Source organism: Primulina huaijiensis, unplaced genomic scaffold, assembly GCF_012295235.1.
Source record: "Primulina huaijiensis isolate GDHJ02 unplaced genomic scaffold, ASM1229523v2 scaffold14403, whole genome shotgun sequence".
NCBI classification, from domain to species: domain Eukaryota; kingdom Viridiplantae; phylum Streptophyta; class Magnoliopsida; order Lamiales; family Gesneriaceae; genus Primulina; species Primulina huaijiensis.
In genome coordinates this window covers 194,289-210,365 of record NW_027342931.1, presented here as the reverse complement: position 1 = coordinate 210,365, position 16,077 = coordinate 194,289, and the positions used below count along the sequence as shown (strand labels likewise).

At 31.8% G+C, this 16,077-nt stretch overlaps 2 protein-coding genes across 2 annotated transcripts; both read left to right on the top strand.

The window, feature by feature from the left end:
• The first annotated feature begins 2,997 nt into the window (after positions 1–2,997).
• LOC140965779 (histone H2A-like) lies at positions 2,998–4,120 on the top strand. Its single transcript, XM_073425963.1, has 2 exons — positions 2,998–3,236; positions 3,650–4,120. The coding sequence occupies exons 1-2, from the start codon at positions 3,048–3,050 to the stop codon at positions 3,890–3,892; spliced, it is 432 nt and encodes a 143-aa protein (XP_073282064.1). The 5' UTR covers positions 2,998–3,047; the 3' UTR covers positions 3,893–4,120.
• Positions 4,121–6,685: 2,565 nt separating this feature from the next.
• On the top strand, positions 6,686–10,225 carry LOC140965822 (ras-related protein RABE1c-like). The gene is made up of 8 exons (XM_073426022.1): positions 6,686–6,823; positions 7,758–7,830; positions 7,916–8,016; positions 8,941–9,006; positions 9,141–9,238; positions 9,585–9,647; positions 9,725–9,817; positions 9,909–10,225. The coding sequence occupies exons 1-8, from the start codon at positions 6,751–6,753 to the stop codon at positions 9,990–9,992; spliced, it is 651 nt and encodes a 216-aa protein (XP_073282123.1). The 5' UTR covers positions 6,686–6,750; the 3' UTR covers positions 9,993–10,225.
• Positions 10,226–16,077: the final 5,852 nt, after the last annotated feature.

Here is a 16,077-nt window from a genome sequence, read left to right as displayed (position 1 = left end):
GGGCATTTGCAAAATATTCCGATAGAGAACATTTCTCCCTTGCGTGTTTTTTTTTTAAGCGTTCTCCGCACGCGCGCGTCGCTGGCAGCCCACCACGCTACATGCAATCTAATTTGTAATACTTTTGTATCGTCATGTTATATTATTTTAAATAAAATTTTAATAATAAATTATTTGTATTAATTAATTGTAAATAAATACATAATTCAATATTAAGTTAAAATGTTAATGAAAAAGTTATAAATTAAATCGATTAACTTAGGAATAAAAATAAAACGTAAACATGAATTTATTTAAATGTAAAAGTAATAATTAAACTCATAAATATTTGATTCGTAAGATATTTAATAATAAAATGTGAAATATTTGATTGATAATATGAACTAATAACCTACAAATATTTGAAAAAATATCCTAACTATTGTAGTTTTCCTTAGTTACATTCATCGTCATTACTCAAATGACCTTTATATTCATAGGATTCTTTTCAAATATCTACTTTGTCCCCATTTTATCCAAACATTCTTGTATAATATATGTGTGTGTATATATATAGATGTGAATTTCCGAATACAAAGCACCGAGTCATACTTATGTTTGAATTACACCCAACCTTGCCACCTTATTACTCCCACGAAATCGATAAACAAATCAAAATGCAGTGCTAGTATGTAGAGCCTCCATGTTATCCTAAGTTAAATACATAATGATGTACAATCATAATTGCGAACTTATCCACTCGATAAGTGATAACTACTTGAAAAGTCCGAGAGGTGGTTGTTCAATGACTCATCATATAATCACTCGTTTGTATGTTTTGACATCCAGGGGCGGAGGTATATGTCTTTTTACCCGAGCTTGGTCCAAAATTTTTTAAAAAATTTTATATGTAAATTCATGTATAATTTTGGATAAATTTGATATTAGCCCGGGTAGATCAATTTAAATATTAAAAGATGTTAGGGTTTAAAATTCTAGCACGGGTAACACCAGATTCCTGGCTCCGCCACTGTTGACATCTCAATGTATTTTCAATGAAACGTGATACACCACATCATAGATGTTAGTACCATGCTCGAGCGACATTTATATGTATTTTAGACGGTTGAATCGACTAATAACATATTTTAGAACATACAAAAACTTATAAATGAATTTCAAAATCACCATCATATGAACGATCTCATAATACCAAAGTATATTTAAAATATTTATCTATGCACATTGTACATGTATATGAAAAAAATAAAATGTCATAGTTTGATAAAATCATAATATATCCTTAAAATAAAAATTGTTTTTATACAAAAGTCAATAAAGTTCAATGCACGAGTTAACTCAAACAAAACGATCTTCCCATTTTTATATATGTTTTGTTGAGCAAAATTTAAATTTGCAAGTAGATTATCATCGATCAATAATGTATTTTGTACATTATTTTGTATTACCCAGCTCAAAACATTAATAACAATAATATTTAACAAAAGTCCAAAGCCCATACAAATCTATCGGACGAACCATTGATATTTGATTAGTCATTGGGCAGAAAGTGCAGTCGATACCTGATATGCTTGGGCAGATCAGCAGGAAATTGGCTCATCGCCATTGTAGAATCTGTCAGTATTTGATTATCAAGCGACTTCGTGTCCTAAACGAAAATATATTGTCAATCAAAATATATAGTTTACCTATGTACTTTCAATTTTTATTACCTATTTTCATGTTTATCAATCATTTTATTTTTCATATAATAATCACGACTAGCATGAAGTATTCTATGTTTTCATTATTCGTTTTTATAATTCCTGGTATACGTGAAAATTTAGTGAGTTAATTACACCAGTCCATCTCAAATTTCAACTAATTATTTCTTATTTATTAATGTGATGTATTTCAAATCAGCTCAATACGAAATCATTAATTTAAATAATTTCATATCTCAACTAATGCAAGACATTGTATTAATCTGTTTGATGAATCTTTTGTTTTTGTGAAATTTTAATATAAAAAAAGGGAAGAAAAAAAATATATAGGGCGTGGCATTGAACTCTCGCTGTGTGATTATTAGCATAGGAACAGTAAATGTATAATTTAATTTACAAGTAAGCAAGCGATTATAAATTTTTGAAAAAACGTATAATTTAGGATATATATGCCACTGGTTCTATTTATTTTTTAATCTATATGTTATGAGCCGGTAAAACATATCTGTATTCGTGATTCTGATCAATCATATCCATAATCATAATAATTAGTAATATTTTGACATAAAAAATATTATTTTTTTCATGATGCTTTGTAAGATCGTTTTACAAAAATTTTTGTGTTTATTTTTTTAGAACAAATGTCGTGTTTTTAAAAAAATATATTAGGTTAGACTTTCGTCAATAAAGATTGATGAATGTTAGAATAATAACCTAACTAGTTTGGATTCAACACAATTTTGATTTCTCAAGTAACTATTATAGATATGCTAAATAACTTTTTACATTTATTTATACATTACTTTAAATAATAATTTTAAAAAATATAATTAAAGCAAATATTTGAAAAAATGTATTTTTTTATAAAAATATATTATTTGTATATAACATATAATATTAAATATATTATAAGCGGTCATGCTAGTATTCTTATTGATTTATACGAATTCATATTTGTGATACATGAATTTTCTAAAATGATTTTTTTTTAAAAATTATGTTTAATTCATTTAGATAAAATATAATATTTTTTAGAAAGTAAATAACTTTGGAAAAATATACTTAGAAGACAAACCGAATCAATGAAACTGATCGATAATTAATTAACCCAACAATTATCAAGTATGTTTCTCCCATAAGTCTAGGCTTTTGCAAGAGCTATTATCTGATTGGTCCATTCCAGAGCACGCGAATGACTAATTGTCAATCACCAACGTTGATCCAACGAATCCAACGCTCCAAATTATCCACCACATGTCAACCCAGCTCAAATTCACTGTTACTTAAATCCAGCAACACCAATCTCTCCTCATTTTTGTACGCAGAGTTCAATTTCTGACGAGCATGAAAGGAGCTGGTGGAAGAAAGGGCGGCGGTCCGAAGAAGAAACCGGTATCGCGGTCGCTGAAAGCCGGCCTGCAGTTCCCGGTTGGCAGAATCGGTCGGTATTTGAAGAAGGGACGATACTCTCAGCGGGTGGGGACCGGGGCGCCGGTTTACATGGCTGCTGTGCTTGAGTACCTCGCTGCCGAGGTGATGCAATCTCTATTTAATTTCAATGTCGCTACTTCTTTTCATGAATTTCGATCACCTGATTTGTGATCACTTGAATTTTGGCTTTTTTTTTTTTTTAAATGCTTGATCCTTTGAATGGTCACGGTCTGGGGTCCTGTTCATAATCTAGGCTTTCAACGATCGAATTAGGTTCAGAGTACATTTGAATTGAAATGATTCACAAAATAGCACCATGTTCTGGACATGATTTTTTTTGACATTTCTGTAAATGTTAGGTAATTTTAGCAATTTCTTATTAGTTTTTATATGTGTTGAATGATGATTCAGATATCTATACTGTTTAATCACTCTAGTAAATCTATTATCAACTATGTTCTCAAATTTTTTTAAACGAAAACGTATATGTGTGATTGATTTCACACTTTTGGCAGGTTCTGGAGTTGGCTGGAAATGCAGCAAGAGACAACAAGAAGAACAGGATCATACCAAGGCATGTTCTTCTTGCTGTGAGGAATGACGAAGAACTCGGGAAACTTCTAGCTGGAGTCACGATAGCATATGGTGGAGTGTTGCCGAACATTAACCCCGTACTTCTACCGAAGAAGTCAGAGAAGGTAGCTGAGAAGGCCCCCAAATCTCCGTCGAAGGCCAAGAAATCACCCAAAAAAGCTTAAAATAGGTACCGGAGTTCTTGGTCTTATGTAGTGTTGGCTTCTGTCTATGCGTTATTTGATCGAGTGGCCTTGATGGAAGGGTGTTCATAAATGGTGTAATTGTATAATTCCCTTTTTTTTAAGGCTGAGTTGATAAATTATTGAATGTTGTTGATCCTTTGGTTTTCGAATCATGTTGGGAATGTGGTGTTTAATTTCTATGTTATGAAAGACATAAATTTTGAATTCTGAGTCGGCATTAACCGGATTATTCATGCTCGAATAACAGAACGAACGACGATAAATTATGTATGTTATATGAAAGATAATTTTACTATCAACATTTTATACTTCTATCAAAGTGTTTTTAACCGAATTTCGTTGTCCAAAGTACACATCGAGTCATTAATAACTCGAGAACTCCATTCTAACTTGTATGAGAGCAAAAGAAATAGTCAAAAAGAAAAAAAACAAACAAAATAAAGAAAGAAAAAGGTTTGAGTTCGGCTTGTGACATGCACTCATAAATTTTAATTTATTGGTATAGTAGTGATTTTAAATAAATAGTTTGATTTGTGAATTTATTTGTAAATAATTCGTGAGATTTTTCATATAACCAATATAATATTTTTATTGTATTTCGATGGAGAACTCAAAAATTTGAAAATTAAACATGGATGGTTGGATTCAAGCTTATAAAAATAAAAAATCAACTCAAATTGGTATACATTACCCACTAGAGCTATACAATCATATAAAACTTACTCAATGATGTATATTTGTTGACCAGGTTCGTACAAAGTTCGAATTATAAAATGCAAAACATGATCTGTTTTAAGCTTTTGATAGTGAGTTGAAGCAATAACCCTAAGCCAATCTCACGTACATTACGAATTTATTTATCAAATAATTTTTATCATGGTGAGTTTGGGGAGTAATTTGTTTGTTTTTATTGTTTCAAACACCAAAATTTATTAAATATTTTAAAAAATTATAATTATATTGGATAACAATTTGTCAAAATTGGTTAGATATCATTTTTTTTTAAAAAAATATGTTTGAGTAAGGTATTTTTATATGAGGATGATTAGAAGGACTTATTAAATGTCAACTCTTAAAAGTCTAGGCACCCCAGTGAAAAATCTCAAACTGAGAAGCAAACCTAATACGCGTGGATTTGGATTAGCACTCGGCAATTGGTTGATTTGGTTGATTACGAGATAGTCTCAAAGAGTATTTTTTTTTTGACGAATCTATAGTTCAACTTGTGAAAAATATTATTTTTTTTATTATAAATATAGATAGAGTCAATCCATATCATTTTATAAGAGACATATTGTTCTTACTGAAATATAATTCATTAGTAATCACACTCTTCTTGTGCATGTATATGTTATAAATTAATCTTTTGGAATCTTAGAAAACGGCCGATAACAACTAAAATTCATACTCTAATATCAGCATATTTAATAACATAGTAAGGTACCGTTTGGTTTGTGATATGAGACAAATAGTATGAAGATAAATAATATTTTTTAATAATAAAATATATAAAAATGTAGTTAATATAATGTTTGATTAGATTGATTAAATTTTTTTAAAGTAAAACAGATTCATTATTTCATAATATCTTGATTTATAATACTAACTAACCAAGCTGGGTATATCACCAGAACACCATACAACATAAGAAGAAACATCAGAAGCTTCACGAGCCATCCGATGAGCAACCCAGTTGGCCGATCTCGGCATGTGGTTGATTGATTAAATTTGAAATAATGTGATATCATCGTTTTGTCATTTTGAAAATATTAATAAAATATTATTTATCAAGTGTAATATTATAATTTCAATTCAATGATTTGATTGATATAAGGTAAATGATTGGTAGATGGATAAATAATATTATGCATTGAACATAATATTATATTGGATAAAAATGTGGATAAAAAATATGGATAAATAATAACGTGAATCAAACGTACCTTAAGTACATATTTATTTTATGACCAAGTTTGAACACAAATAGATCATGAAAGGATTTTTTTCTTAATATTTCATAATAAAATGGTGAAAAAACCATATATTTTTAAATTTTAGAAGAAAAATATTATAATATTCGGCTTCTAACATTTTCTGAATAAATTTTTGGCAAAAACTTGTGTCAGACGGTCTCACGGGTCGTATTTCATGAGACGAATTTCTTATTTGGGTCATTGGGTCATCCATGAAAAATTATTACATTTTATTCTAAGAGTATTACTTTTTATTGTGAATATCGGTAAGGTTGACCCGTCTCACAGATAAAGATTCGTGAGACCGTTTCACAAAAGACTAACTCTACATTTTTTTTATCAAACAACATATCTTGATAAATTTTTTTTTTTAAAAAAAACAAAAAATATAACTGCAGAAATTTATGTAGAAAATTAAAACAATAATGTAAATTTTTTTTGTCAGTCCCTCCCATGTTATTATTTTGACTCATTCAAAAAACTCTCACGATTTATCCCTATCATTGACGTTAGTTACTTAGTTTAACTATTAAACAATTATGAAAAATAATAGAAAATTTTAATTTATTTTAAGAAAATACAGAACTCAGTGGCCGACGTCCCAATCTCTCTCTCCCACAAACGCTTCCCTCCTCTTTTTCCTCGTACATTAGATCCCTCTTTTCTCCTCTTTTTTCCGGCAATCTGGTAATTATTTTCATTTTCCTCGATAGATTTGGATTTTTATTTGCAATTTCGAGTTTTCAACAGCTGATTTTAATCGCTGGATCCAAATCTGCCGTTGGTAGGTGGTTTTGATTGACTTTTTTTTTGTTGCTAGGTTTATTTTGAGGAAATAATTTTGGACAAACTGAAGCAAATCAGATGGCTGCTCCACCCGCCAGAGCTCGAGCTGATTATGATTATCTTATTAAGCTTCTATTGATCGGTGACAGCGGTGCGTGTTTTTTTGCACATTTTTGTTTGGGGTGATGTTTTCTGTGTTAGACGGTAAAACGTGTGAATCAGATTATGTATTTGGTTTGTTAATAGCTGAGTTTGAGGAGAAATAGTCACATTGCTTGGCACGCATGCTATTTTAATTTTTAGGCAAGGAATTTTCAGTCATATCGTTACGTTAATTGGATTGAATCTTTGATAGGACATGTATCGTTTATTAGTATTTCTTTGATGAACTTGAACATATTTGGCTGTTGGGATTGAATTTGTTAGCAATATTATTTGGACAAAATGGAACGATGCTTCATTTGTTCTTTTTAGGAAATAGTAAGCTCTTCGTGTCTTTTAGATTCATAATATTTACGTACTTTTTACCAAGGGCGCATATTCATATGCAGACTTTAGTGTATTTAATTTTATGTCACATTATTATAGGCATTTCTCAAAGTGATCACAGATAACTACCAGGGAAGCTCGTTCTGAAATATTGTAGAAGTAATATGACTAGAGTTTGAGTCCTGGAAAGGAAGTTAGGATAAGTTTATTGTTTTAATAATTCATGAGACGGGGCTAGACAATATATACTCTAGTCTATACCCGAAAAAACATGTTCATCTTGAAAATATGAAAAGCTTGTCAGTTGAAGAGAATTTCCCTATTTTATTTGCTTTCTTTATCGGTTTTGGATTGCCTCTTTTCCAAACTTACATGCTAAAGATTATACATATCATAATAATATTTTTATAAAAATTTTGCTCAGAGGAGTTGAATTTATAAATTTTAAGCAATTAATTTTTTTTTTGTGAATTGTTTTACAACTTCATTCATCTTTGTTTGATTTTGTATTTGGTAAATTTAACCTGAAATTGTCATTTGGAGTAGTCACTTGCAATGACTAGTATCGAAGTTCTAACTTATTGACGCCTTGTCAGGTGTGGGTAAGAGTTGCCTTCTTCTACGTTTTTCCGACGGTTCTTTCACCACCAGTTTCATCACCACCATTGGGTAGGATTCCTTCAAATTTAGATTCATTACAATTATGTTGCCTTTTAACATTATCCCACCTGTATGATTCTGCTATATCATTCAGCATTGATTTCAAGATAAGGACTATCGAGCTTGATGGGAAAAGAATCAAGCTGCAAATTTGGGATACTGCTGGACAAGAGCGATTTCGTACAATCACAACTGGTATGCATTTGAATGATATTGAAAGATGCTCCGCTCCCTTTCTCTTTTCTTATCAGGACATATCTAAGATTCCAATTTCAGTTGGAACTTGTTTTGTTTCTGCCATTGTTGAGGCATGCAGTTGCTGTTGCACTTTATAATGCGAGGTGAAAAATCTGTCTACGGTGAGCTAGACCATAGGGTATTTGATATTAACGTAAAAAGGTTTTTTAGAATGCTTGTCACTATATTAAAATATGTATCATAGGATTAAAATGCTTGTTTCTTCAGCAAATTTTTGTTTTGATGTGTTCTTTATAATTGTGTCAACACTTTCAAAACCTATATTTCACATTTCTAATGGTTCTAAAGGACCTGTTTTATGAAATAATGTTTACAACTTGTTTCTTGTCTTTCACTTTCTTCATAGAAATTTTTGTAAGAACTGTTTGATTTGAGGTTTGTTTGGGATTTGGGTTGCTAAGTCATTGTTTATGAGGACTCCATGATTTTGGTATTGTGAAGCTGGTAAATGGTGATGAAGGGTGGCTATAGAAATGTGGCTAGGGGTATTATGGTGACCAGTTAGGGATGATTGTGGCTTTACTAGAGGAAATGGGTGTGGCTGCTGGCTCTGCTAGAAGCGATCAAGAGGTTCTATGGGTGCTATGGTGATTTTTGGTTGGATGTAGTCCTCAGTGATGAAGGTTTATAAAAGGAAAATCAAAGCATGGTCTGATGGTGTCATTTTTTTAATTATCAAAATTTGATTGGCTTATAAGCTCTTCACCACTCCCTCAGCTCCAACCCTATTTCCAGTCTTATTGCATGTTAAATTTTTTAGTAGATCTCCCTATGTGCAAGCAGCAATTAATTATTCAAAGAACCATTTCATTTCTTGAACTAGACTCAGCTCATTGCCTGAGCAATCACTTTTTTTTGCAGCTTATTACCGAGGAGCAATGGGTATACTGCTGGTGTATGATGTGACCGATGAGTCATCTTTCAACAGTAATTACTCTTCACTCACACATGCATTTATTAATGTTTTCCATACTTCTTAATTAACTTTTAAGGTTATTTACCTTTTCATGGTGTGCTGTGCTGTGCTGTATCTTATCGAAATTAATTTAATCCTTTTTTAGACATTCGGAATTGGATCAGAAACATCGAACAGCATGCCTCCGACAATGTCAACAAGATATTAGTGGGAAACAAAGCTGATATGGATGAAAGTAAAAGGGTCTGCCTTCTCTGTTTCTGTTTCTCTCTCTTTCTACACATGTATCTATCTATCTATCTATCTATCTATCTATATTAAATGTTTATGCTTAATTTATGTTCTCTGTTAGCCCAGTTTTCCCATGGTTTAGATCTAGAACTCGATTCTCTTGAAGTTCGACGTGCGGTGATCGAACTTCAACCGTAGAAGTAAAATTCGAAATTTTTAACAAATTAAGTGTAATGAAAAACAATATTTATTAGGCTTGTTTTCCCCCTTTAGTGTGCACCTGCACCCATCTTTCTATTCTAGTTTATGTTTTTCTTTTATCCAAAATAATCTGACTTGCCCAGCTGAACCTGTATAGGCCGTTCCTACATCCAAGGGTCAAGCACTTGCTGATGAGTACGGAATCAAATTCTTTGAGACTGTAAGTCACACTTATTGCTGAAGTTTGAATTTCTTTTTTCCCGACTAATTCAGTTCAAATAACTTCATTTGAAACAGAGTGCGAAAACGAACATGAACGTGGAGGAAGTTTTCTTCTCAATAGCCAGGGACATAAAGCAAAGACTTGCTGAAACTGACTCAAAGGCTGAGGTATCCAGTGCCATATTTTACAAGCTCGCACTTATTTCTCTTTTTCTATCATATCAAAAGATTGACCTCTGTAATTTTTGCGTAAATGCAGCCCCAAACTATAAGAATCACCCAACCAGACCAGTCGGCAGGAGCAGCACAAGCCACCCAAAGATCAGCTTGCTGTGGTTCTTGAACAATACGGTTGCATCAGGGACAAGGTGATCGATTATGTCCTTTTATTTGACCATTTCGACAAAGAAACAAGTCTTTGTTATGAAAAATACTAGTGCTGCTTGTATTGTTGTCCCTCTTATTATTTTAGAAATACAGAATTATGTTATCTTTATTGGTGGAAGTATTCAGTAAATTAACACTTGTAACGAACTTATTTGGTTTGAAATTTGAATCTCAGGATATTGATTGGCTTTTTGTTTGTTAAAAATATATCTTTTACGTGTTTCTGTTTTTTGTTTATCAATAAAGCACGACAGACCATCCAAACTGGGAAAAGCAAGGAAATCATAATATCTTGGTCCAGCTATTTTGAATTGTAATTATATCAGTTATTTTGTTTTTAATTTGCATAAAACATTAAAAATATTTCTCATATGGTAAGTTTAAAAAACAGGTTAATCCCTTGGATTTACTGAATCTGGTAAAATCCCAATAAACTGAGACTTTTCTGGTCAACTTATGATGAAACACATTACCCACGATAAGATTTCGAGTTTAAGAGCACTATAAATAGTTATATGTTTCTGGGAGAGCTGAACTTTAGATACCTGCGTTTTGCTTCAATTGTCGGTATGTATCTCAAGATTATCCTAGAACAATCTCTTTAAGTTTAATTCGACTGGAACTGAGTTTTCAAGTCTTAGTAAACCAATTTCATGATCACTAGGCTAATTGGTTTATTTCTGTAACTATAACCATCATATTCATAAAAGGCTCCGACATAATCAATCATGCCTTTTGGATAGTATTTTTGCTCCTCACTTTATGAAAGATTGTGAGTTTTACCTATGAATTATCGTAGTGGGAAGTTCGTAAGATTGGCCTTTATGACAATGGCGTTAAGATGATATTAAACTAATCAATAATTTGATAAACTGTGGAAGATTTAATTGTCAACTTTATGTGTGTATAATATAATATACGAACACGCGTGTTCTCAGAGACATAGACGAGTTGGTAAGACTTTGGATGACGTGAGTTGATATTATCTGACGTCGCATGATCGATTTTCGTGTGGTGCATATTCTCGCTGAAATATTGTGGGGATATGATCCAAGGGTCGGTGTTTTCTTGTCCTCTTCCTCGGATTTATGTTTAGTCGTGCACATCTCTCAATTTACCTTCTCGTCTGGGTCAAGGAGTCACTAACTCATACTCGGTAAACCTTTAAAATAAATGTGATATATGAATATGCGTACTTTATTTTTTTATTTTTTTAAATAATCAATTTAGTTTTAATTATTTACAAATTAAAGAATTTTAAATACTTAATTTAGTTAAAATTTATTGTATCTAGAATGACAGAGATACTTGAGAAAAAAAGTGGTAAAAATATTGTAAATTCTGAAATTATTAATAAGTAAATGGAATGAAATGTAAATATCAAATATGAGATTAGGGCAAGATTGAAAGAAGAAAATGTTGTGACAGTTCATACGAAAATTGGTTATTATAAAGCTGTTAAGGTTTGTAAATTATAATATGGTGGAGATATATAAAATTAAAATATAACTCATAAAATTGTTGAAAATTAATATTTAAAATGTGTATGTTGAATATTTGAATGTTGAATATTTGAATGTTGAAAATAAGAGTTGTAAATATTGAAAATTAGTGTGTGATGATGTAGGTAATGATGATTTTATTTTTGGATTATTTGTAAAGATTTTCTATAAATAGATCTCTCATTTGTGAAGAAAATCACAATTGAGTTGAGAGAAAAATATTATAAAGTGTGTAGTGTGATAATTTTGAGAGTTTGAGATTTTTATTTTTTATCTTAAATTTTTACTTTTTCACAACACGTTATCAGCACGAAGCTCTAAAAGTCCTCCATACTTTTCCAAGCTCCAAACAGAAGAAAAAAGTAACAAAAGTAATAATATTTATTTTACTGTTTATTTATTTATTGTGCATATACTTAATATATAATATAATGTTATAATAAAATAAATTTTTCAAAAACTTGTTATAAATCCTGGGAGGATGTTAAGACGACATCCCACACTCCCGGTAAGGGATACGACAAGTATAAAAGTCTATAAGATTTTTAAACAAAATATCTTATGACACCTCATTATAATATTGTGATATGATATACATAATTATTTAAAACATTACTAATATTATATACACCATATTATTATCATAAAATTATACAAATACATACATTTATTTTCTTGTACACCAACGGTCATAAACGGTAACAAAACGGCTAGTTTTTGCCCTATAAATATGATCTCACAAACACATTCAATCACTCCAACTTTCTCTTCTTCTCTAAAATTATTTTTCATCAAATTTTCGAAGAAAAAAGAAGATGGCTTTCACAAAGTTATTTTTAATTATTTTGGTTATCATACTCACGAATCTTGTACTTATCGGAGAATATCCTCCTAGTGTGTTTTCTTTATTTTTACGAATGCTTGTGTTTGTTGTTTATCCATTACTTTGTATTGCAACATTCATTAACTAATAAAATGCATCGTAATTTTTTTAGTACCACCATGTCAAACTTGACAAAGCTCGAATTCATTGCTCTTGATATTACGGGAAAAAATTATATGCCATGGACTCTCGATGTAGAAATGCATCTTGAGTCATTAGGTCTAAATGAGAACATAAAAGAAAATGGCATATGCACATCACAAGAAAAGGCAAGAGCCATGATATTTTTGCGTTGACATCTCAACGAGAGATTAAAATGTGAATATCTGATTGAAAAAGATCCCATGACTTTGTGGAAGGGATTAAAAGAAAGATTCGAACATATAAGGGAAGTTATACTTCCGACCGCCCGGGATGAATGGAATACGTTGAGAGTCCAAGATTTTAAGAAAGTCAGTGATTACAACTCGGCGATGTATCGAATAATCTCGCAACTGAAATGTTGTGGGCATGAGATTACTGAATTGGAAATGCTTGAAAAAACATTTTCCACTTTTCACGCATCGAATATAACTCTACAACAACAATATACAGTGCGTGGATTTTCGAGATATTCTGAACTAATCGCCTGTCTCCTTGTGGTGGAAAAGAATAATGAGCTTTTAATGAGAAATCATCAGGCACGATCCACTGGTTCAACGGCATTTCCTGAAGAAAATGTCGTAAGCAAAAATGAATTTAAACCTGGAAACCAAAATCAAAGTTATAGAGAAGATTTTGGTCGAGGACAAAATCGAGGTCGTGGTCGTGGTCGTGGACGTTGATGTGGACGTGGAAGTGGTCGTGGTCGTGGACGCGGCCGTGGTTTTGAAAATAATCGAGATAGTTATTTCTATAACTCATTTCAAAAGAGCGTCCCAAACCACCCACCGAAAAGGCATCAAGAGAATATGAGTGTTAATGAGAATCACTCAAAAAGATTTGAAAGTTCTTGTTTCAGATGTGGTACTCCAGGACATTGATCCCGTATTTGTCGAGCCCCTGAGCACCTTTGTAAACTTTATAAAGAATCAATAGAGGGGAAAGAAAAGGAGACCAACTTCGCTGAACATAGTGAACCTTTGAGTGACTCAACTCATTTTGATGCTGGAGATTTTTTGATTGATTTCTCAGATAATAATCAATTTGCTGGTGGAATAAATATGTAAAATATTTTATTTTTTCATGTACTTGTATGATAATGTTTTATTGTGTGTTTTATTGTATTGTATTTTATTGTCAGTAATTTTATTTCATTGCATATTTTTTTGAAGTTCAAATATGGAAAATGCTATGAACCAATTAAGCTGAAGTTTGCATACCTGATAGTGGTACAACGCACACTATCCTCCGAAATAAAAGATATTTCTTGGAACTAAAACCAACAAAAACAATGGTGAATACAATATCAGGTCCTGTAGACTTGATTAAAGGATGTGGTAAATCACAATTTTTGTTACCTAATGGTACAAAATTTTTGATCAATGATGCTTTGTATTCACCACAATCGAAAAGAAATTTGTTGAGTTTTAATGATATATATTCCCATGGGTATGATACCCAAACAATGAATGAAGGGAATGAGAAATATATGTGTCTTACCACATATAAATCAGGAAAGAAATATGTGATTGAAAAACTACCAATGCTCCCTACTGGATTGCATTATACACATATAAGTCTCATTGAATCAAACATGATAGTTGATAATTCTTCAATATTAACCAATTGGCATGATCGATTAGGACATCCTGGTTCAACAATGATGCGAAGAATTATAGAAAATACACATGGTCATCCATTGAAAGACCAGAAGATCTTTCAGAATAATAAGTTTCAATGTAAAGCATGTTCTCTTGGAAAACTTATTATAAGACCATCACCAGCCAAAATCCAAACTGAATCACCAATGTTTCTTGAACGTATTCAGGGTGATATTTGTGGACCAATCCATCCACCATGTGGACCATTCAGATACTTTATGGTATTGATTGATGCCTCCAGCAGATGGTCACATGTATGTTTATTGTCAACTCGAAATGTTGCATTTGCAAGATTACTTGCTCAAATAATAAAATTGAGGAATCAATTTCCCGATTATACAATCAAGAAAATTAGACTTGATAATGCTGGTGAATTTACTTCCCAGACTTTCAATGATTATTGTATGTCTATGGGAATCATTGTTGAGCATCCTGTTGCTCATGTACATACTCAAAATGGATTGGCTGAATCATTGATTAAACGTCTGCAAATGATTGCTAGACCAATGATTATGAAAACAAAGCTCCCTATTTCTATATGGGGACATGCAATTTTACATGCTGCTTCATTAATTCGCATCAGACCAAGTGCATATCATAAATACTCCCCATTGCAGCTTGCATTTGGTAAAGAACCAGACATTTCTCATCTGAGAATTTTTGGATGTATGGTGTATGTGCCTATTGCACCACCTCAACGAAAGAAAATGGGACCTCAAAGAAAGATTGGAATTTATATTGGTTATGATAGTCCATCGATCATTCGATATCTTGAACCACAGACAGGCGACGTGTTCACAGCACGTTTTGCTGATTGTCATTTTAATGAGGAAATCTTCCCAATGTTAGGGGGAGAACAGAAACATACCGAAAAAGAAATTACATGGTATGTATCATCATTGTTACATCTGGATCCAAGAACAAAACAATGTGAAAAAGATGTACAGCAAATTGTGCACTTGCAAAGAATAGCAAATCAAATACCAGATGCATTTGCAGACACAAAAGGGGTAACTAAATCATATATACATGCTGCAAATGCCCCTGCTCGAATTGAAATTCCGAAGAAACAAATTGAAGATAGTCATGATGTCATTAAACGCCTGAAGCGTGGAAGGCCAGTTGGTTCCAAGGATAAAAATCCTCGAAAAAGAAAATTCATAGAGAAACACAATGATCACAAAATAGAGAATGATGTTCCTGAAGAAACACATAATGATCACAAAATAGAGAATGATGTTCCTGAAGAAACACATGATGATGAAAATGTTTTGTCAGAACCACAAACTGACGAGAATCATGAAATCTCTATCAATTATATTAATACTGGAAAAATATGGAACCGAAAAGATATAGAAGAAATTGATGATATATTTTCTTATAATGTGGCAATCGACATCATAAATGATAATGAAGATCATGAACCAAAATCTTTTGGTGAATGTAAAAATCGGCAGGATTGGATAAAATGGAAAGATGCCATCCAGGTTGAATTGGATTCGCTAAATAAACGTAATGTTTTTGGACCTATAGTCCTTACACCTGAAGGTGTAAAACCTGTTGGATACAAATGGGTTTTTATTCGAAAGCGAAATGAGAAAAATGAAATAGTAAGATATAAAGCTCGACTTGTTGCACAAGGTTTTTCTCAAAGGCCTGGAATTGATTATGAAGAAACGTATTCTCCTGTGATGGATGCAATTACGTTTCGGTATTTGATTAGCTTGGCAGTATCTGAAAATTTAGAAATGCGTCTTATGGATGTTGTTACAGCCTACTTATATGGATCACTTGATAGTAATATATATATGAAAATCCCTGAAGGATTTAAGATGCCTGAAGCACAAAGTTCAA

Excerpts from the sequence above, each read along its gene's own strand:
- LOC140965779 (XM_073425963.1), top strand. The coding sequence starts at position 3,048 with ATGAAAGGAGCTGGTGGAAGAAAGGGCGGCGGTCCGAAGAAGAAACCG. Across the intron at positions 3,237-3,649 it reads TTGAGTACCTCGCTGCCGAG|GTTCTGGAGTTGGCTGGAAA; the intron begins GTGATGCAATCT and ends CACTTTTGGCAG.
- LOC140965822 (XM_073426022.1), top strand. The coding sequence starts at position 6,751 with ATGGCTGCTCCACCCGCCAGAGCTCGAGCTGATTATGATTATCTTATT. Across the intron at positions 8,017-8,940 it reads ATTTCGTACAATCACAACTG|CTTATTACCGAGGAGCAATG; the intron begins GTATGCATTTGA and ends TTTTTTTTGCAG. Across the intron at positions 9,648-9,724 it reads GAATCAAATTCTTTGAGACT|AGTGCGAAAACGAACATGAA; the intron begins GTAAGTCACACT and ends CATTTGAAACAG.